Raw genomic sequence first — 21756 nt, 5'->3', positions numbered from 1 at the left:
TGAGAACAGCAGCTATTGAAGCTAGTGAAGAACCTGAAATTCCCGATGAAGATTCACCGGAAATGCGTTCTGGAGTCAGCCTGCCAGTTACTAATGAGACCCCAAGGCGATTGCAGATTTTTGATAGAGTGAGTAGTTATGAAAAAATCTTGAAATCCATGACGTACGTCGTTAGGTTTGCGAATTACGTTATATCGAAACGTAAAGTAATGATTAAGGGAACACATACTTCAGCAGAGCGAGCGCAATCCTTGCGATTAATAGTGCGATTAGTTCAGCAGGAATCATTTCAACCAGAAATTCAAGCATTGAAGAAGAGTACCAAATCGAAGCACCGTCTATGCGGCCTCAAGGCATTCCTGGACCCGGTTGATGGGATTCTAAGAGTAGGCGGACGAATTAAGCACGCGTTTATTCCTTATGACAGTCGCCATCAAATGTTACTTCCAGCTAAACATCCGTTTACTGAGGCACTTGTGAGAAACAAACATTACGTAAATCTTCACATTGGACAAAAAGGACTTCTCGCGACAATTCGGCAACAATTTTGGCCATTGAATGTTAAAACGACAATTCGTAAAGTGATTCGGAATTGTACAAGATGTTTCAAGGCTAATCCGATAAAAACAGTACAATTGATGGGCGACTTACCCTCGTATCGTGTACAGCCAGCACCAACATTTGCAAACACGGGTGTTGACTTCGCAGGACCGTTCTTACACAAATCTAGTTCCGCGGGACGTAAACCATTTACCACGAAATCGTACGTTTGCCTATTTGTATGTATGCTGACGCGAGCTATACACATCGAATTAGTATCTGACTTGACAACCGAAGCATTTCTCGCAGCCCTTCGCCGGTTCACTAGTCGACGTGGAATTCCGAGTAAAATGTTTTCAGACAATGCCACTAACTTTGTCGGCGCTCAAAATGAGTTGGTGAGATTGGCTGAAATGTTCAAAAATCAATTGGAGGTTCGCAAGATTACGGAATTCTGTTCAAGACAGGGTTTTGAATGGTCTTTCATACCACCAAGAAGCCCTCACTTCGGGGGCGTTTGGGAGGCAGGCGTTAAACAAGTGAAGTTTCACCTCACAAGAATTGTCGGAGATAGAAGGTTGTCCTATGAGGAACTATACACCACCTTGACGCAAATTGAAGCCGTCTTCAATTCACTGCCCCTAGCACCGTGTTCGGATGATCCCAGTGACTTAACAGCAATAACGCCAGCCCCTTTTTTTGATTGGGCGAGAAATGCAGGCCGTAGCTGAGCCTCAGTATATTAATCTTCGTGAATCGACTTTATCCCGCTGGCAACTAGTTCAGACTATGTTGCAGCATTTCTGGAGGAGATGGACAGCCGAATGCTTGCCTGAGTTACAGAACAGATCGAAATGGCACCAACATAGGAATATTCCTATGGGTGCACTTGTACTCGTCGTGGATCAAAATGCACCACCAATGCATTGGCAGCTTGGGAGGATCACAGCGTTACACCCTGGATCGGATGGAGTCACCCGGGTCGTTTCACTGAGAACAACCAAAGGAGATTCAAAAAGAGCAGTTACAGAGATAGGTTTGCTTCCACTAAACATGGACAGCGAAGTTTGAATTGAATTTCAACGCCGGGAGAATGTTTGTCAAATTTTGAGCATACCTAATAATTTTCATATCCTTAAAACCAACACATATTTAACATGCTTTGTAGAATATGCTTATTGCCAAATAAATTCATTGTACCGATGTAGCTACGAAGTGTCGGACGTGTTTTATATTATGTCCGGAAAAGTAGCCCTCTTTTAAGAAAACTACAGTCCACTGATGCGTTTAGATGACCAGATGATAATAGAGCCGATACCCTAAATTTTGTAGACAAATGTTTACATCTGTTGACTCGAGCGAAATGTCGTATTACGGAAGTCGACTATTAAAACGAGTACTCGAATGTCAGTTGTAGTGTTGAAATTTTTCAACATTTAATTGAAATATTTCATCATGCGAAAACTCAGTCAGTCGACCTACTCAACTACTGTAATACCAAATTTGGTCGACTCGTCATGGCCATGTGATGCAAATATTTTATCGGCCTTTTTCAAACGCAGAGGTGTTTTTTTCACGCATGCACAAACTAGTAAAAAACGCAACAACTAGCGAAAAGTTGACATTGAATAAAAGTTTCTATGATTGATGTTAAATAATGTCCTTTCTCGTATTGCAGCAATACGGCCGACCACAAGACAGTCGATGCTGATAAGAGCTCTACAAAAGCCAACAGTAAAACAGAACCATTCCAAAACCAACCAGCTTCCGCCAATCGGAGTGAGTTGAACCAAGACGAGCGGAGAAAGCACCAGTGTGATATCTGCGGGAAGTCCTACACTAACAAGCATTACCTGGCTTACCATGTTACAACTCACACTGGACAAAAGCAAAAGAACATTTGCGATATCTGCGAGAAAGGGTTCGGCACGAAATATATGCTCGCAAACCACAGAAGGACACACACGGGCGAACGGCCATTCCAATGTGATATCTGTAGCAAAACCTTCGGACGAGTCAGTAGTCTGAACTTACATAAGACAATCCATACAGAGGGCAATGTTTTCAAATGTGACGTATGTGGCAAAGAGTTCCAACTGAATGCACAACTGGTGCGGCACCAGAGGACGCACAGCATGGAGCGGCCCCACAGCTGCCTAATTTGCGGTAAAGGTTTCAGAATAGGCTATCTGTTGATAAATCACATGCGTCGGCATACCGGAGAGCGGCCGTTTAGATGTGATATCTGCGGTTCGGCGTTCTCATCCGCTACCAGCTTGATCGTGCACAGGAAAATTCACACGAACGCCGAGGAACGACCGTTCCATTGTGACATTTGCGGTGCAAAGTTCGCCGTCAAAGGTAACCTCGTGGCTCACGGAAAGGTACACTCGAAGGAGCGGTTCTTCAACTGTTTCCGCTGCGGGATAATGTTCGACTCGAACGAAGAACTGAGGGAGCACAAACGACAGCTCCACGGTGATCGACCGTTTAAATGTACGCAGTGCGAGAAGGCTTTTCTTTCGGCCCGTAACCTGCGAGAACATCTAACGGTGCACACGGGTGAGAGACCACATCGGTGTTCGGTTTGCGGACAGAGCTTCAGAAGGTCCAGTAATCTAACGAGGCACCTTAAATTGCACATGGGTGAACTCGCATCGGATCACTACCAGTGTGATCAGTGCGATTACCGGTTCCCGCGAAAGGAAGATCTGGTGAGGCATCAGGTTGAACATGAGGAAAATTAAATATTTGTTTTTGAAATTTTGTTTGTCATTTTGTGAAGAGTTCCGAAAAATGTTACTACACGTTTAAAATAGCGCTTTTGCTACGCACCGACTATGTCGACCTTACCAGGTGATTTGAAAGTACATATAAAAATTTTAGGGGGATAATCTAATGCCAAAAAGTGTAAAGTAAACAAATGTCTTGAATCTCGGGGTGGTGAAAATCCTAAAAGCTAAAATTTTAAATTGAAAAAAATATGAAATGGATATTACTCCGGAAACCGATGAATTGCAACATACGGCGGATGGCGGAAATACCGGAACTGAACGGTAAGTTTTATGTGGTTAATTATTGCATTATTTTTTTACTATTAAGATTTAAACTTTAGTCGCATTGACCAGCTTGAAAAACCTACGAACATCGACAGACCGCACGAGTGTGCAATCTGCGGTAAAGGATTCAAGGAACGGTACATATTGACACATCATCTACGCATACATTCCGGCAAAAGGCCCTTCAAATGTGACGAGTGTAATAAAACGTTCACCCAGCGGCATCACCTTCAACGGCATCAGTTGCTGCATGGCCAACGGTCTTTCGAATGCCGAGTGTGTAAGCAGAGTTACTTCACCGGAGAATACCTTAAAGTTCACGAGCGGATACACTTTGGTAAGCAGCGAAATAAGTGCGGTGTGTGCGGGAAACTATGCGGCTCCAAATCGGTCCTCCAGGAGCACGCTAAAACTCATCGCGGCGAGCAGCCTTTCATGTGTGACATCTGCGGTAAGAATTTTGCCACTATGAGTTATTTGAAAACCCACAAGCGGCTGCATACAGGCGAAGATTTGTTCGAGTGTGATAAATGTGGCAAGAAGTTTGCCTTTAAATGTAATTTGCGAACGCACCTAGCGGTGCACATTACCGAACGATCACACAAATGCAGCATCTGTGATAAACGATTTACTACCTACAAGGTACTGAAAATCCATACTCGCAGTCACACTGGCGACGGAGCGCGCCAATGCCCTGAATGTGGCAAGTCGTTTTTGCAGCTGTCGAACTTGAAAACACACTTGAAGACTCACGACCGGTCGTACAGGTGTGGCAAATGTGAGTTACTGTTCACCGATCGCGTATTGCTTAGAGAGCATCGTGAAACCCATCGAAAACGAAAGTCAAAAAATAAGGCTGAAAAGCAGCTTCACAACTGTACTACGTGCGGTGTTGATTTCGAAGATTTAGCTTCACTCAAATTGCACACGAAAGCTTTACATCCGGTGGTAAAGCAAACTCACGTTTGCGATGTTTGTGGGAACAAATTCTCCACTAGCGTCAGTTTGGAGAGTCACATGTTGGTGCATAGCGATAAAAATCCCAATAAATGCGATATCTGTGGGGGAACGTTTGGTACGAGTGCCACGTTACATACTCATCGGAAAAAGATTCACGCCATGAGCCAACCGTATCAGTGTACACAGTGTGAGCAAAGTTTCGAAAGAAATTCTGAGTTGCGCCAGCACAATTTTAGTCACCGCCAGAGAAAGCACGTGGAATGTGAACTGTGCGGTAAGAAGTACAGCCGTAGCATTTCGCTGAAAAATCACTTGATTGCGGCACATGCGAATGGTACTACAAACGAAGGAACTAGGACGGAATCATCTCAACCAGAGCTAGTTTTCGGAACTGATCTTCAAGATGAATCGAAGTAAGTATTTTTGGACGCATGACTAGGTTTTTGTTTTCTATACTGGGAATGAAATCTGACAAAATTTAGGTATGACTTAAAAGAATAACTGTAAAATCACTTGGTAGATTACAATAACCGATATCACGTTGGAAAAATATTGAACAATTTTATGATACGTTAGTTATTATTATCATACGTCTTTCTCAATCAATTACTTCTTAACTAAAGGGTTTTTAAACAGCTTTCAGCCCTTTCTAAAATAAGAAGAAATTACATTTCGGTTTACATTAGTATTCGACATGCATTCCATTGCATTCCTAGATTTCTTCTCATTTCCATGTTGTTGACATTCGGTGAGAAGATGCTCAATCGAAAACTATTCTCTACAGTGCTCATACATATTCCGCTCCAGTTTATCAAACATTCCTTTATGTGCACGTAAGATATGCTCGATTCTCGACTGAACTAGGATCCTACGCTTTTTCGGATCCTTTCTGTTCCTCCAAACCACCGTATAGAGTTCTGGTCGACTGGTCGACGAAAGCGAAAAAAAAATGTTCTAGAGCTCGAACTGGAAAAAATTAAAGGTTATAGCTTTTTAACCGTAAATGGTTCTCTTAGCTAAGCCAGGATTACATCTTCAAAGACTTGAATGAGGTTTTCTTGTAAGCAACGTTGAAAAGACGAAGCCGGCGAGCAACTACTCTGCGGCCTTTTGACGCACTTTCAAGCATACGGGAGCATCAAAATTCACAGGAGCGGTTAAAAAGTTATAATCTCATTTTTTTCCAGTTTGAGCTCTAGGGCAAATTTTCCGCTTTAGTCGACCACCGACTCTGCCTACGCATCCATACATCCAATGGATCCAGTAATTTACTCCTGAAAACACTGTGCTTACGCGCGTACCTGATCCTTGTGGTGTCCGGAGTAATGAAGAAATAGATAATCTCGGACGAAACATGAAAAATGGATAGGATACGTGCCCTGTGTGGCTTTTGCTGTATCTAAGATCCGACGTTGTTTGAGTAGAACAGAATTAGCGTGTTACACATATCCCGTTATTGTAGCATCGCCCAATACAAGAATAGAAGTGTCTCGAAGCAAATCGGAAAAGGACGCCAATAAATTTGTTTGAGTTAAATACGGGATTTTTCAGTTATTTCTTTACATTTTAAGTTGCAATCCTACAGTTAACATTTCGTCAACAATTTTTTGGTCCTTCAAGCATCGGATAGTATTGAATCACGATGGAACGCTTGATTGCACGTCGAAATGCATTGCTGACGCAATTAAGATGGGAGCATATGGAAGCTGGTTAACTTCACGAGAGGAACGCATCCCTCGGGGAAGCAAAAGATCGGCTTGAGCAGCTAACGGAGGTGGCTGGGAGCTTCCGCCTTACACAGCGAGAAATCGAAGAAAATCAACCCGATCCAGATGCAGTTGCATCGGTACACAATTATCGAGAGGAATTTACTGCGCAATATTATCAGGCGAAAAACATTTTGGAAGAGTATATTGCGCAGTTGGAGGAACATAACCTAGAAACGAACTCGGTGGCCAGTGATAGGACGGTTGTTGATACATGTCAAGACCTGAAGGAGGCCATGAAGATGTTGATTGAAGTGCAGCGAGCGATGCTGCTGAGTCAGTCGGCAACAAACAACAATGTAAACCAATTTTCAGGGCAGTTAGCGAATGATCAAGCTGGAGGAGAACAGGTATCGAATCGTTCACCTTTTTCAAACGTTAGGCTACCACCGATAAATGTACCTACGTTCAATGGAGAGAGGAAGCATTGGATATCGTTTAGAGACATATACGAAACCACAATTCATTCGCGAAATGATCTGAAAGATTCTCATAAAATGCAATATTTGATGTCGTATCTCGAAGGAGATGCACGACGTTTGATAAGTTCTTTTGCTATTTCGGATGCTAACTACGGTGAAGCATGGACAGCGTTAACAAACTTTTACGATAAGAAAAAATACACAGTGTTCGCTCTTGTTCGTGAGTTCGTGGACCAGCCAGCCATAGTTTCTGCCACCTCCAGCAACCTATGCAAAATCGTCACCACATCGGATGAGGTCATTCGTCAACTAAACGCACTTGGTGATGTGTACAACACTCGTGACCCATGGCTGATTTATTTTCTTCTGGAAAAGTTAGACAAGGATACTCGTTCTTTGTGGGCGCAAAGAATTGTCGATATAGAGAATCCATCATTTGACGAATTTCTAAAGTTTCTGGATGATCGTTGTGATGCTTTGGAAACATGTACGGCGTTTTCTAAGAAGTCTGGTGTTGATAGTATAAAAAAGGAAAATTTCAAAAAAAGTCTTCCAGTGGAGCGGAAGTATCATTCATTACATACATCGACGGTTGCAGAAAAGTGCGCGAAATGCTCTAGTGAGCATCCGATATTTCAATGTGAAGAATTTAAAAAAATGGATTTGCAAGGGAAACGTGAACTTGCACAAAAAGCGAGGTTGTGTTATAATTGTTTGCGATCATCGCACAATGTGAAGCAATGCTCTTCAAAGTCAGTGTGTCATAACGCAAATTGCAAAAAGCGACATCATACGCTTTTATGTCCAGCAGGTGTTGTCGATTATAAACGGCCAGATAACAATAAGGAAGCGAAACCGTCTACAGAAGAAACAGAACCTGTAATCAATACTTTGATGGCGCAGGTGCCAAAAGACGTAAAATTGGTGCCGATATTGCCAACAGCAGTTATCCGTGTACGAAACGCTCATGGTATTCTGGGACACGCTCGAGCGCTGATAGATTCGGGATCCGAGGCTTCATTGATTACGGAGCGTTGTGTGACTAAGCTCGGTCTGCAGCGTACCAATGGAAAGTTTGTGGTTTCTGGTCTTGGGCAGCAACAAACTGGAACTACACGGAGCATCGTTAAACTTGCATTAGCCAACCGATTCAGTGACACGGTTCTTTTGCAAACGAAGGCTTTCGTAATGGGTAAACTGACGTCTACACTACCGGCTCAAAGTTTAAAAGTCAGCGCAAATCTCTTGGACAAGCGAGTACAGGAGCATTTAGCTGATCCGGGTTTCAACCTACCAGGACCAATAGACATAATTTTGGGATCAGATGTTTTTCTCGCGCTTTTAGCACCAGGCCAAGTCAAAGACAACTCTGGATTTCCCATAGCGCAGAGCACCATATTTGAATGGATTGTGTCTGGGAATCACGCAATTTGCACTCCTGGAATTAATGCCAATCTATCAGTGATAAATCTGCACACAGAAATTGATCTTAACCGTACTTTACAGAAATTCTGGGAAATAGAGGAAATACCAAACCAAAAACAGTATACTCCAGCAGAAAAGAAAGCATTGGATTTTTTTCATGCTACACTCTCACGAGATAAGTCAGGACGTTTCATGGTACGACTTCCTTTCGACGATTCGAAACCAAATTCAGGAAAATCCCTCCCTGCAGCTCTCAGGCGGCTTGTGGCAATGGAGCGGCGTTTTCATACGGATTCAGAGTTTGCAAAGCAGTATTCAGAATTTCTTACCGAGTATCTTGCATTAGGACATATGGAAGAAATCCCAGTGAGTGAAGTGGATATAAAGGACAGCGAATGTTTTTACCTTCCCCACCATGCAGTAGTGAAGGCAGAAAGTACGACAACTAAACTAAGAGTTGTTTTCGACGCATCTAGTGCGTCATCAACCGGAATGTCTCTGAATGACCGACTTTTGGCGGGACCCAACGTCAACCAAGATTTGTTCTCGGTTTTTCTACGATTTAGAGCTAACAAGGTGGCCTTTGCCGCGGACGTTGAGAAAATGTACCGTCAAGTGTTGGTTCATCCGCTGGACAGAAATTTTCAACGTATTGTGTGGAGAAGTAATCCAGAGGAACCAATTAAGCACTATCGCTTGTGCACGGTTACGTACGGAACGAAATCTGCTACATTCTTGGCAATTGAAGCATTAAAGCAAGCAGCTCGTGAATATCAAACTGTTTTTCCTGAGGCGGCACGGAGAATAGAAATGGATACGTATGTTGATGACTTTCTTTCTGGAGCGAAAAACATCGAAGAAGCACGAGAGTTGAAAAACCAGGCAACGGAGATTCTACATTCGGCAGGCTTTAATTTGCGTAAATGGACTACAAACTGTTCTGAGTTACTTTGTGACGAAGCAGATGGCCCAGAATCAGTTGATGTGAAATGGGTTGATCAACCAGATACAGTCATGGCTCTTGGTATACGCTGGTTACCACAAGAAGATGTCTTTTCGTTTAAAATATTTCAGCCAGTCAGCACTGTGAACACCAAACGGCAGCTACTTTCGGACTCTTCGAAGTGGTTCGATCCATTTGGTTGGATTCCTCCAGTAACAATTCGCATTAAAATTCTTTTCCAGCAACTTTGGCTATATGATATGTCGTGGGATGATCAACTCCCTCCAGTAATAGAATCAATGTGGACAGACATTAAGCAACAGCTTTGCAATATCGAACAGGTTCGCATTCCCCGGTTTGCAGCTAACTACAATAGGAAAATGGAATTACACGGGTTTTCAGACGCATCGGAAATGGCATACGGGGCAGTGGTTTATTCTCGTTCAAGAGATGAAAATGGCAAGATAGTTATCACTCTATTGGCAGCTAAAACCAGGGTAGCTCCAATAAAACAAGTAACTTTACCACGACTCGAATTGAGTGCAGCAGCTTTACTAACAGAGTTGATGAAGCAAATCACAAATGCCTTTTCGAATTTACAATTAGAACACTGGGCATGGACAGATAGTTCAATCGTCCTTGATTGGCTCTCCGCTCATCCTCGAAAATGGCAAACGTTCATTGGTAACAGAACGTCAGTGATTTTAAACTTTCTTCCAAGAGATCGTTGGAACCATGTGTCAAGCCAAGAAAATCCCGCAGATTGTGCATCAAGAGGTCTAAATCCGGAGGAGCTTGTAACACATCGATTATGGTTCCATGGACCCGAATGGTTAGGTAGGGACGTTAAGCAATGGAATTCGTTTTATATAGAGCGTATTGACAAGGAGTCAACTGAAGATTGTAAGGTCGAATCATTACACGCAACGATTCTCAACGTTAGAACTAGTTTCATTATAGAATCAGAGTTGTTGAGAAAGAGATCGAGCTTTACTGTAATTGTTCGCACATTGGCATATATTAATCGAGTTATACAAGTATCCAAGAAACTGAGAAGCGAAGGAGAGTTAACACCTAGTGAACTTTACCAGGCAAAGATACAATTGGCCCAAACAGCACAACACGACATCTTTGACAGGGAAATTGAACTCCTTAGACAAGGCAAGGAAATACCATTCAGCCCACTAAACAAACTTCATCCTTTCATGGATGATGGTGGAACATTGCGCGTAGGAGGACGTCTACAGTTTGCACCGTATTCGTATGACATTAAACATCCGATAATTTTGCCTCGTGATCATCGAGTGACCGAACTCTTGATATTAGATCTCCATCTACGAAATTTTCACGCGGGACGTAATCTGCTCTCTGCTACGATCAATCAGCAATACTGGGTAGTTGGTCTCAGTACAGCTATTCGTCGAGTAACAGATGGGTGCATTCGTTGTGTACGACTTAAAGGAAAGACAGCAACCCAGTTAATGGGTAACTTGCCCGTTCCTCGCGTAACTGCCACACGTGCTTTCACTCATGTCGGTGTGGACTACGCTGGGCCAATAAAAATCAATGCATCCTGTGTACGAGGTATTAAAACAACTAAAGGATATGTTGCAGTTTTTATCTGTTTTTCAACAAAATCAGTGCATTTAGAAGTTGCCAGCGACTTATCTACCAATGTGTTTATCGGTGCACTCAAGCAATTTATAGCACGCCGTGGCTATCCCAGTGAGATTTGGTCCGATAACGGGACTAACTTTGTTGGGGCAGATCGGTGGATTCAGGAACTCAAAGGTAATTTGACGGCTGGAAAAACAGAAATCAATCGATGTTTAACGAATAGTGGCATCAAGTGCGTATTCAACCCTCCGGCATCACCTCATCGGGGTGGAATTTGGGAGGCTGCTGTCAAAAGTGCAAAGAAACATTTGGTGGCAGTGCTCGGCACAACAGCAGTTACTTACGAGATGTCTACGATCCTATCGCAAATCGAGGCATGTCTAAATTCTAGACCGCTGTGTCCTTTATCCAGAGACCCTGACAGTTATGAAGCCCTAACCCCGGGACATTTTTTAATAGGACAACCACTCAACCTGATTCCAGAACCTGACCTTCGTTACATTTCATCCAACCGTTTGGACAAGTGGAAATTTTTGCAGAAGCAGACTGTGGAAATCTGGAGACGATGGCGGGACGAGTATTTATCGAATCTACAACTACGTACAAAGTGGCAGATAACTAAGGCAAACGTTCAAGAGAATCAGTTGGTATTGGTGAAAAATGATAACGCCCCCCCAACACAATGGGAGCTGGCTCGTGTTAAAAAGGTGCATCCAGATTCTGTAGGGATAGTTAGAACGGTTACCTTACAGCGTGGCCAGGCAGAATATCAACGACCAATTCAAAGAATATGTTTGTTACCATCAGATGCAATTGAAACTGGACGTTTCAAGGCGGGGGAGATTGTTTGAGTAGAACAGAATTAGCGTGTTACACATATCCCGTTATTGTAGCATCGCCCAATACAAGAATAGAAGTGTCTCGAAGCAAATCGGAAAAGGACGCCAATAAATTTGTTTGAGTTAAATACGGGTTTTTTCAGTTATTTCTTTACATTTTAAGTTGCAATCCTACAGTTAACATTTCGTCAACAGACGTCATTGTACTCGATCCATGGCTGCTCGTCGTCACTCTTCAGACTACGTAGGCTGGGGTCACGACGCCGCGTTCCAGTTGCGTCGTTATCCAGAACCACCTTGACTAGGATTTCCTTACGAGATGCACAGCCTGATTTTAGCCGTATGGACTATTATAGTGGGTTCCCCCAGGAACTGATACAAATCGTAGTGCATTTGTCGTCCCTATGTCCCATCCTACATCTGCACCCCACCGTAGCATGTACGCAGCACTTTCCGTTCGAAAACCCCAAGGGCACGCTGGTCCTCCACGAGCAAGATTTGTCTAGTGGTCGTAGAGAACTATCGGTCCAATAATTGTTTTGTAATCGACCAACTTTGTGGAAAGGCGAATTTTGTCTGAACGAAGCGTTTTCCGCAGTCTACAGAAGGTGCGATTTCCGGCCTTAATGCGTCTTTTCATCGGTCTGCTAATGTCCTTGTCGGCGGTCACTTTTGAGCCTAAATACTCATACCACCTCGATTTCGTCATCGTCAATTAAAATCCGTGGTGGGATGCTAGCAGAGTTTTCCTCCGAGCCTCTACTTCTCGTGTATTTTGTCTTCATCGTGTTTATGAATAAGTTCGACACGTTTCCGTCAACGTCTCAAAGTTGCGTGCCATAATGTCAATGTCGTCGGTGAAGCCAAGTAACTGGCCGGACTTCCTGAAGATCGTACCACTCGCTGTTCTAACAACACCTTCCAAGGTAATGTTAAACAGCAGACATGAAAGCCCATCACTCTGCCGCAACCCTCTTCGAGTTTCGAAACTCGCACACGTTACTCTATCCATCATCATGCAGTTGCAAACTATGAACAATTCACAAGGTCAATCTTTAGATTTATGTGGAATCAATTTGAGATTTGTATATAAACATTTAAATCAAGAAAAAAATGAGCGGGATGAAATTTGCCGGGTCAGCTAGTTTCCTATATTATATTTTGCAGTATTCTCAAATTGGTTTATATTTCTGAGAATAATGCTGCTTAGTACACTTGGCTACTTAATTTGATTTAGTTCAACTTGGTTTTTGTACAGACTTTGAATGTTTGACTAAAATATTCCAAAATTCGCGAATGCTGCTGTTTAATTTTGATTTGAGGAACTGAACTTTCTAAATTGAAATGTTTGTTGGTACACTACATAAATTTTTGTTTTAGTTTTTCGTTAAAATGTAACATTCCCATGAATTTAGTGTAGTAAGACTTCATCATTTTGTTACCTCTTGAGCTTTTCTCATGACAGATTCCCATCGTTCTTTGTCCGAAACGGCTGAAGTCTTGTAAGCGACGTTTTTTTCGTGTTTTCAATGATGGTGTTTCTTTGATATGTTATGGTTGCTGCTTGATAAGTTGGCTGGTTTCCTCGTTGACGTTTTCGTGTTTGCGCTTTGATCGTGCGATCGTTTTCCGTTCTTGGCTTGCGCGAGTCCGTCATTCTCTCAACGGATCCTTCCACTTTCATTTATCTCTGGTCATATCGGCAAATGTTTCACTTAGCGTCGGATACTCGTCTACTCTGCTCAAAGGTTCTGTGAAAACAGCAACCCGTTGTTTTACCAAAGCCAGAATCGGAGTTGTCAAGGGTATCTCGTTAATAACAACCGGGCTGACGGCTTCTACTTTAGTACATAAGCGTCGTTACTTTGGTAACATACAAACATCCTGAGAGGGTATAAAAACTGAAATTTTCACCCAGGACAAGTTAGTTCTTTTCGAGCGCTCCGAGATACAGGGGCTTATTACGGGTGTCACTTCACGGTGAGAACGAAGTGAAAAAATCCCACGGTGAAAAAAGACGCGTGCAAATCAGATTGGAATCACTTTCACCGTGCCTATTACGGTTGTCACTTCACCGTGAAGTGACTCCCGTGATAAGTCCCACAGATTAAATAAATCTGTCATTTATAAACCGATCTTTTGTTCCTGTTCGAGTATTACCAACAAGAGGTTATGGGCACCGCGAAAGAAGCTGCGCATGCATATTCCGGTGAACCTGGATTTGAGAATTGGAGTTTTCGCGCCAAAATGTACCTGAATGCGGCGGCCGTATTGCAGATGCTGACGGAAGACGTTCCAGCGGCGGAGGTGGGGAGAATTTTTTTTTTCTGGAAGTGGACCGCAAGGCAAAGAGTTTGATCGTTGGGTTCCTGGCTGATGAAGTTCTGGAAGTTGTCCGGGACAAGACTACCGCCAAGGAAATTTGGACGAGCCTCAGGGAAGTTTTGCCAAGAAGTCGGTGGCCAGTCAAACACTAAGAAAACAGCTCGGACGTTTGCGGATGAAGGAAGGGACATCGATGCGATCCCACCTTCTAGCGTTCGATGATTTGGTCCGACTGAAAACGGCCGGTGCAACGCTGGTGATTGGAGATCTCGTGTCCCAGCTTTTCTTGAACTTACCGGACTCGTATGCATTAGTGACAGCGCTGGAAATCATGAAGGAGGACGAACTTACCCTGGACGTGGTCAAGCAGAGGTTTTTGTCGGAAGAGCAGAAACGTGCCGATGGAACAAGCGATCCAACCTAGTAGCATTTACAGGCAAGCAGCATCGCAAGCGTGGTGGCAATAGTGGAAAATTCAATTGGAAATGCCACAAATGCGGGAAACCGGGCCACATGAAGAGATTGAAAACAGAAGGAAGTGCATGTTACTGCAGGGCAAAATGCGGTTAGTTTCATGTTGAATCGGGCAGGTGCGGTGAACCATTTGGTAAATGTCAAGACGTTTTTGGACTCGGTTGACAATCTGTACTCCCCGGTTGTGATTAACGTTGCGGAGGATGGCCAACATCTGGTGACGAGGCAAGAAGACGAGGTTAACGGATACAGCAACCATGGCGTGATTCTGAACGTACGAAGAGTGCTGTTTGTACCAGATCTCCGTGACAGTTGTGCTATCGGTGAAGAAATTGGCGGCTGGTGGTGTGGAGGTGCTGTTCTTTCAGAAAAAGACGGTTCTGAAGAAAAACAGCGTTGTCATAGCAACGGCGCCGATGAAGGGTAATCTCTACGACCTTGATATCCTGGTGATTGGTAACCGGTGTGAATTTCAAGCCGGGACAGGATCGGTTTTGCGACGCATGTGCCCAGGGCAAGCAATGTCGGGACACTTTCGATGGAACATGGAAAAGAGCAAAGTGACCCCTCGAGCGGATTCATTCCGATGTTTGCGGTCCCATCGATCTTCCAACCTGGAATGGTTCCAGGTATTTCGTGTCATTCATCGACGACAAGATACATTCCGCCATGATTTACCTTATGAAGCAGAAGTCGGAGGTCTTCGAGAAGTTTCTGGAGTACGAAGCACTGGTGACTGCGCGATTCGGTTTGCGACGGTAGACCAAGGCCGAGAATAGTGTACGACAGCGCAGAATAAGTTTTACAAGACGAAGGGTATCCAGGTTGAAGCTACCGTCGCCTACACACCTCAACAAAATGGCGTTGCTGAGCGATTCAACAGGACGCTTGTGGATAAATTAGGAACCATGCCATGCCAGAACCATCGTCAGTACCAAAGCAAATGTGGAGTGAAGCAGCTCTAGCATTTGATCAACCGTAGCCCGCCAGCAGCAGTGATGGAAGGTACTACGCCGGCAGAGCCGGATCTATCAAAGTTTCGGATTTTCGGATGCAAGGGATATGCATGGGTTCCCGAGCAACTCCGAAAGAAGTTAGACGCCAAAAGCCAAGAGACAATCATGATTGGATATGCTCCAAATGGTTACCGCCTTTGGAATCGTCAAAGCAGAGAGATAATTATTGCTCGTGACGTTCGTTTCGACGAAAAATGTTTCCCGTATGTCTCTGAGCCTAGAAAAGAGGGAGGAAAAACCGTTACTGGTGTTGCCGTCGTACGAGCAAGAGGGAAAAGATGGGGTTTGTCCGGTCGAAGCGAGACTACTGCTTGTACGTCAGATACCGTGACAAGGACGAGCTGTTTTTTAACCTGTACGTTGAAGATCTTCTGATTGCGGGACGATATTTGGCTTCCATCATTCAACTTAGAAAGAAGCTGTCATGCGTATTTGCCATGACGGATTGTGGAAAACTGCGGCATTTCCTTGGTATGCGGATCGACTACAACTATACCAAGGGGTACTTGAGACTGTCGCAAGCAGCCAGCATCGTGAAGGTTCTTGATAGTTTTGGCATGAGTAAACGCAATCCGACTGGAACTCCAATGGAAAAAGGTCTCCAATTGCCAACTGGAGGACCTAATGCTGGTGAACCGTTCCGAGAGCTACTTGGCAGTCTGATGTATATTATGCTCTGTGTCAGGCCGGATATCTGCTATCCTGTGGGGTTATCTGGGTCGATTCCAGCAGCGGCCTTCAACTGTCCACTGGAATGCGTTGAAGCGAGTGGTACGGTACCCGAACGGGACCAAATCATTGAGCCTCGTTTATCAGAGAAACAGCGAAGCAAAAGCCCTCGCTGGGTATGCTGATGCCGATTGGGCAACCGACCTTCAGGACCGGAGATCGGTGAGTGGCTTTATTTTTACCGTATCCTGGAGTAGCAAAAAGCAGTCCTCTGCGTCTCTCTGGTGTATAGGCTCCCTAATTTTAGTACTTAAGCGCCGTTACTTTGGTAACATATAAACATCCTAGGAGGGTATGAAAACTGAAATTTTCACCTAGGACATGTTAGTTCTTTTTTAACCGCTACGAGATACAGATTAGAGATGGTCGGGTTTGGCTTTTTTCAAACCCGTACCCGACCCGTACCCGATTTTTTTTTTTGGTTGAAACCCGAACCCGACCCGAACCCGAAACTTTTTTTTCGATCAAACCCGTACCCGACCCGAGCCCGAAAATTTTATTTTTGTAAAACCCGAACCCGAGATTTTTTTTGAAAAGTAGATTTTTTGTACCAATTTTGAGGCTGCCCTGAAGCTTTAGCCTCGAATGATATTGAAATGTTAGTGATTTTCACAGTAGCATGAAATTAGACATCATTATCTTACAAAAATGCTTATTTGATATAGTCGGGTTTCGGGTTTTCAGACCTAAACCCGCCTTTTTTTGAAACCCGAACCCGACACCTTCAAAAATTTTCAAACCCGAACCCGACACTTTCAAAAATTTACAAACCCGAACCCGACGGGTACGGGTCGGGTTCGGGCTTGAAAACCCGAAACCCGGCCATCTCAAAGATTATATAGGTCTTTTGTTTCTGTTCGAGTATTACCAACATAAGGTAGACGTTTTGTATACATAACTTCGGATGCACAAATGTACGTTATTGCAGGTTCTGTGTTCTGCTTCGTTCTCGTGTCTCTCGGTACACTGTTTGCATCGCTTAAATACCCTGCAGTTGTCGGTCTGGTGTCCGAATCTTAAACACTTCGTGTGCTCTAAATGTTACTTTTAAGCGGGTAATCGAAATTTGTTTGTTGTTGTGTCTGCTTTTGTCATTCGCACACGTAAATGATAGGGACGTCGCACTCGATATCGCCTCTAATGCCCTCTACGTTGATGTCGCTGGGAATATCTGCGATCCTACCAGCAATGTAGACCAAGTGTCTCGGGATATATGCCTTTAAGATATCACTGTTTTGGTTGATCACTTCTACGAACTGGTTGGCCTTCGTGTAACTATTGACGAATACCATGTTACTGCGTACGTTAGCAGTTTCCGCAAGCCCCTGGTCATTCCTTTAAGAATTAGCGGGTTGGAGTCTCACGACCTCTTTTGCCAAGACTAGCTCAATCTCGAGGGAAAAATTCTTCTAAATTCTTACATTATTAAATGTGAAATTAAGAGCCAACTAATGAATTTTACGTTACAATAAACTGACGGTATAGATTGTAGCGCATGGCGATTTTTAAAAATAATCTCTGAGGTCAGAAGTTCTTATCAATTATGAACAGGTCTCTGGACATTATTGCTTTTTTCCTAGTATTGAAAGCAGTTTCAATCTCTGGTTCTAAGGAAAGTTTTCTGCATTTTCATTCCAGCACAACTCCGCAACCAGAGGATCCAGGCAGTGCAAAAGTCACTAAACCACACACGTGCGACACTTGTGGAAAAACGTTCCGTTTGTGGCCCCTATTAAAGGCCCACCAAAGGTGCCACTCGGATGTGAAACCCTTCGCATGCGACATCTGTGGTAAGGAGTTTCGGCGAAAAGCACTGCTACGAAGGCATCAGCAGATGCACACGAAGGAACAGCCGTACACTTGTACGGTTTGTCACAAATCGGTTAAGGATAAGGGTTACCTAAAGAGCCACATGCGGATCCATACCGGCGAGCAGTTGCATAGATGCGAGTTTTGTAACCGTGGATTTAATACGCTGGAATCACTCAATGGGCACCGAAGAAGTCGACATACCGGTGAGCGACCGTTCAAATGTGACCTTTGCGAAAAAACCTTCGTAAGTAATGGCCAAATGAGACAACATATGCATATACACACGGACGAGAAAAATCAGAGTTGCGATATCTGCAACAAAGCTTTCCGCACTTCACGTCAGCTGAAACTGCACAAAACCATACACTCGGGTGTGATGCTTGCTAATTGCGAGATCTGTGGTAAAGGGTTTCTGGACAATCATCGACTGAAGGTTCACATGATGATCCATACGGACGGAAAGCTGCCGCATGGGTGTGACCTGTGCGAGAAAACTTTCTCCAATACGGGTCAACTGACAAAGCACAGACGCGTGCATACTGCGGATAAAAAGCATCACAAATGCACCTTTTGCAGCGAAAAATTCGAGCGCGTTGGAGAACTTCGCGATCACGAACGTACTCATTCGACCGAACGGCCATATCGATGCGCTGATTGTGGCGAGGGTTTTTTCATGAGACTCCAGTGGAAGCGGCACATCGTTGTGGTTCACAAGGGAGAGCCGTTGAAACGTTGTGAGCTGTGCTATCGTGAGTACGCGTGCGAATCTAGCGTAGAGAGGCATAAGCTGTCCGCACATCCGGTTAATGCTGACGGTGTGCGCATAGCAGACTGTGTGATTTGCAGCAAAGGCCCATTTACGGTAGAAGAGATGGCCGAGCATCGCTCAGTGCATAACAAGGGTGGTGACGAGGATGGGGCGAAGAAAACTGATGTCGAGAAAGTAGAGGGGAGATTAGATTCCAAAGATGAAAATCGATCTAGTTGAAAAGCCGAAAACTGATATAAGCCATAAACTTTTGTTTATGAGACTGAAGTTGAAGAAAACTACTCAACTGTGAATATTTGAGTTCATTTTATTAAAAATATTCTTAACCTAAATTCGACCCTGCAATCGTTGATAAATCGATTTATCAAATAGTCGATAAAAAATTATCGGTACCTAATCGATTATTGTGCTGAATAATCGATATGTCAGCTCAATCGAGAACGGACATCACTAGTGTCAATTTAAGCAGCGTTTAAACAATAACAAAAAATCGAAGAATTTAACGTAAATATTAAAAACCATAATGAGTTCTGTTTGTGAAATTGACGTGAAAGATTCTTTTCTTGAGAGTAGTATTAAAGTCGAGGATGCACGGTAAGCTCGCTTTGTGCGTTAAAATTAGCAACATTTGAAATCTGAACCTTCTACGATTTTCAGCCTGAGTAAACCAACGAGAAGCAAAATCGCCAGCAAACGATCACCTCTTAGCTGCGAGATCTGCGGTAAGACGTTCGCACAAACTTTACTTTTTACCTCACACGTACGGGTGCATTCCGGGGTGAGTCCTTTCGAATGTGACGCGTGTGGAAGCTCGTACTCTAGTTCGCATCAGCTGGAGAAACACCTCGAGTCCGGGACACATGCACGTGCACGCCCCTTTAAATGTGAACTGTGCGACCAACAATACACAACCAGAAAATACTACTTATCTCATATGCATAAACACTCCGGAAACCACGTAGTCAAGTGTGATGTGTGCGGGAAAGATTGCAAATCAATAGTAAACCGGCAGATTCATATGAGAGAACATCGTAGAATCCCTGGAACAGAAAGGTAAAGTCACAAAAAACTCAAACTGCTAATTTTCGGTCACGATTATCTGTTCCCAGATCGTACGAGTGCGAGATCTGCAGCAAAACGTTCGCGACAAAATACCTCGTGAAACGGCATCTGCTGGTGCATACCGGCGAGAGGCAGTTCAAGTGCAACGAGTGCGAGAAAGCATTTGCCTACCAGTATCAACTTGACCGGCACGAGATGACACACTCTGGCAAGCAACCTCGCAAGTTCGAATGCGACATTTGCGGGAGAGTGTATGGATTCAGGAAAGGCTTAGAAATGCACACAAAGATTCATTTGGGCGAAGAGCCTTTCAAGTGCGACATCTGCGGTAAGAGCTACACCGCAGGCCAGTACTTAAAGGCACACCAGAGGCGACACACAGGAGAACCTCTTCCCAGTTGTGACATTTGCGGTAAGAAGTCTATGCATATGCGAAGGCACCGAGCGACGCATTTGCACTCGAGCGATCGGCCGCGCAAGTGCAGCATCTGTGGCAAGGGGTATATTACCAAATGCGCATTGCTTGCCCACACCCGGACCCACAGCGGGGAACGTCCACACAAATGCACTGTGTGTGGCAAATCTTTTCTACATCAGCAGGGCTTGGATAAACATACGAAAAGCCATGGGAAAGATCTAGAGGGTCAGAAAATGGGTTCTACATGCGGATAGGAAAGTTCACGCGTGAAATGCTGTTCGGCAGATACAACAAAAAGCTATTTCTTAATCGAATTTTGTGACTCCAATGGAATGTGGATTTATTTATCGACAACAAAAAAGATCAATCTGAAGCAAGTTTTAAGGGAAAAATCGGCTTTTCAATAGGGCAACACAAAGTGTACTCATAATTAAACTTCATCACACACTGCCAAACCTATTATTGCTTGACTTAAGTGGCATAGAAAAATGCATAGAATTAATTTGAAATCGTATGGAATATTTTAGTCTTCCGATAATAGGTTTTTAATACACTTAACGATAAATTCACGGTGGAATAGGAATAGAAATTTGACCAGAATTCAGATTGTGAATGGTGTGCAGCAACTTCCTTAGACTACGGTAATAATTAAGGAATAAAATAAAATTCATAAAATTTCCTCATATCTTAATAACTGAAAGACCATCTCAAGTATTAGAAAAATGAGCACTGGTTTGCGCGGAGCCACCCGCGCCGCGATAAACGTCAGAGGTACCCTATTTACCCCTGAATAATCAACACCATTCCGGACTGCACCTGCCATTAAGCCCAAGTTTACGAGCTGTCTACCAAAAAAACGACCCCCTGTAATTGGACTGTGCCGAAAACGATAGCGAAAAACGAAAAACTTCGTTTGGGAATTGAGAAAGTTTCTTTTCTACCACGGTTCACAAAAATTCAATGGGTAATAGGAATTTACGAAATGATCGTCAATTTCCACGATGATGAGAAATTTACACAAATTTGAGCAAACAAATTTACCGAGCTTGATTATTATTTAATTTTTGGGAAATAATCATTCATCAATTTTTGCCGGAGAAACATAAATAACTTTATCCAAGTTTTTCATTGAATGGCTTTGGCGCATAATGGAACTGAAACAGCTTACAACAAGTGCTGGCACTGATTTAGCATTGCTGGACAGAAGGTGCACTTCTGTTAACCAGAGACTAAATTGGCTCATTTCAAGATGGCTTGACAAAGTATTTTTTTTTTTAATTCTTTTAGCACCAATATTTAGTGGTTAATTTGTGGTTTCGAAATCCAATTTGTGGTAATTTGTGGTTGAGTAATTTCTGAGAAATTTTCAGAAAACTGAGTCAAGCCATCTTTGAAAATGATTTCGCTTCAAATGAATCGGACAACGATGATATATACATCAATCGAAAGCTCTTAATTTGTGGTTCACGAAAATTTAGTTTTTGTAGGCATACTTCATAATAACATAATTAAAAAACTATTATTTAAATTTTTGAACATTGTTTACCTCTTGTTGTCAACACCGACCGTACGCGGCGCTG

At 43.4% G+C, this 21756-nt stretch overlaps 4 protein-coding genes across 12 annotated transcripts in view; 3 read left to right on the top strand and 1 right to left on the bottom strand.

Moving 5' to 3' along the window:
* The window catches only part of LOC129718669 (zinc finger protein 62-like), a 117095-nt gene that overhangs the window by 74927 nt on the left and 20412 nt on the right, over positions 1-21756 (bottom strand). The window lies entirely within an intron of this gene.
* LOC129718774 (zinc finger protein 239-like) lies at positions 1945-3445 on the top strand. Its single transcript, XM_055669840.1, has 2 exons — positions 1945-2157; positions 2219-3445. The coding sequence occupies exons 1-2, from the start codon at positions 2069-2071 to the stop codon at positions 3285-3287; spliced, it is 1158 nt and encodes a 385-aa protein (XP_055525815.1). The 5' UTR covers positions 1945-2068; the 3' UTR covers positions 3288-3445.
* Positions 3375-18989, top strand: LOC129718658 (zinc finger protein 845-like). Its single transcript, XM_055669654.1, has 3 exons — positions 3375-3596; positions 3656-4972; positions 17754-18989. Exons 1-3 carry the CDS (start codon positions 3529-3531, stop codon positions 18913-18915), a joined length of 2547 nt encoding a protein of 848 aa, XP_055525629.1. The 5' UTR covers positions 3375-3528; the 3' UTR covers positions 18916-18989.
* LOC129718792 (zinc finger protein 239-like) lies at positions 19111-21145 on the top strand. The gene is made up of 3 exons (XM_055669877.1): positions 19111-19290; positions 19354-19749; positions 19806-21145. Exons 1-3 carry the CDS (start codon positions 19220-19222, stop codon positions 20428-20430), a joined length of 1092 nt encoding a protein of 363 aa, XP_055525852.1. The 5' UTR covers positions 19111-19219; the 3' UTR covers positions 20431-21145.

The sequence above is a fragment of the Wyeomyia smithii genome, chromosome 1, assembly GCF_029784165.1.
Source record: "Wyeomyia smithii strain HCP4-BCI-WySm-NY-G18 chromosome 1, ASM2978416v1, whole genome shotgun sequence".
NCBI classification, from domain to species: Eukaryota; Metazoa; Arthropoda; class Insecta; order Diptera; family Culicidae; genus Wyeomyia; species Wyeomyia smithii.
The sequence above is the reverse complement of the archived record's forward strand: the minus strand, read 5'-3'. Positions and strand labels throughout refer to the sequence as shown.

Bases quoted from the DNA above. Each gene is read 5' to 3' on its own strand.
- LOC129718774 (XM_055669840.1), top strand. From the start codon at position 2,069: ATGCAAATATTTTATCGGCCTTTTTCAAACGCAGAGGTGTTTTTTTCA. The intron at 2,158-2,218 runs GTTGACATTGAA...CTCGTATTGCAG, and splicing joins AACGCAACAACTAGCGAAAA to CAATACGGCCGACCACAAGA.
- LOC129718658 (XM_055669654.1), top strand. From the start codon at position 3,529: ATGGATATTACTCCGGAAACCGATGAATTGCAACATACGGCGGATGGC. The intron at 3,597-3,655 runs GTAAGTTTTATG...TTTAAACTTTAG, and splicing joins GGAAATACCGGAACTGAACG to TCGCATTGACCAGCTTGAAA. The intron at 4,973-17,753 runs GTAAGTATTTTT...TTTTCATTCCAG, and splicing joins GATCTTCAAGATGAATCGAA to CACAACTCCGCAACCAGAGG.
- LOC129718792 (XM_055669877.1), top strand. From the start codon at position 19,220: ATGAGTTCTGTTTGTGAAATTGACGTGAAAGATTCTTTTCTTGAGAGT. The intron at 19,291-19,353 runs GTAAGCTCGCTT...TACGATTTTCAG, and splicing joins ATTAAAGTCGAGGATGCACG to CCTGAGTAAACCAACGAGAA. The intron at 19,750-19,805 runs GTAAAGTCACAA...ATCTGTTCCCAG, and splicing joins AGAATCCCTGGAACAGAAAG to ATCGTACGAGTGCGAGATCT.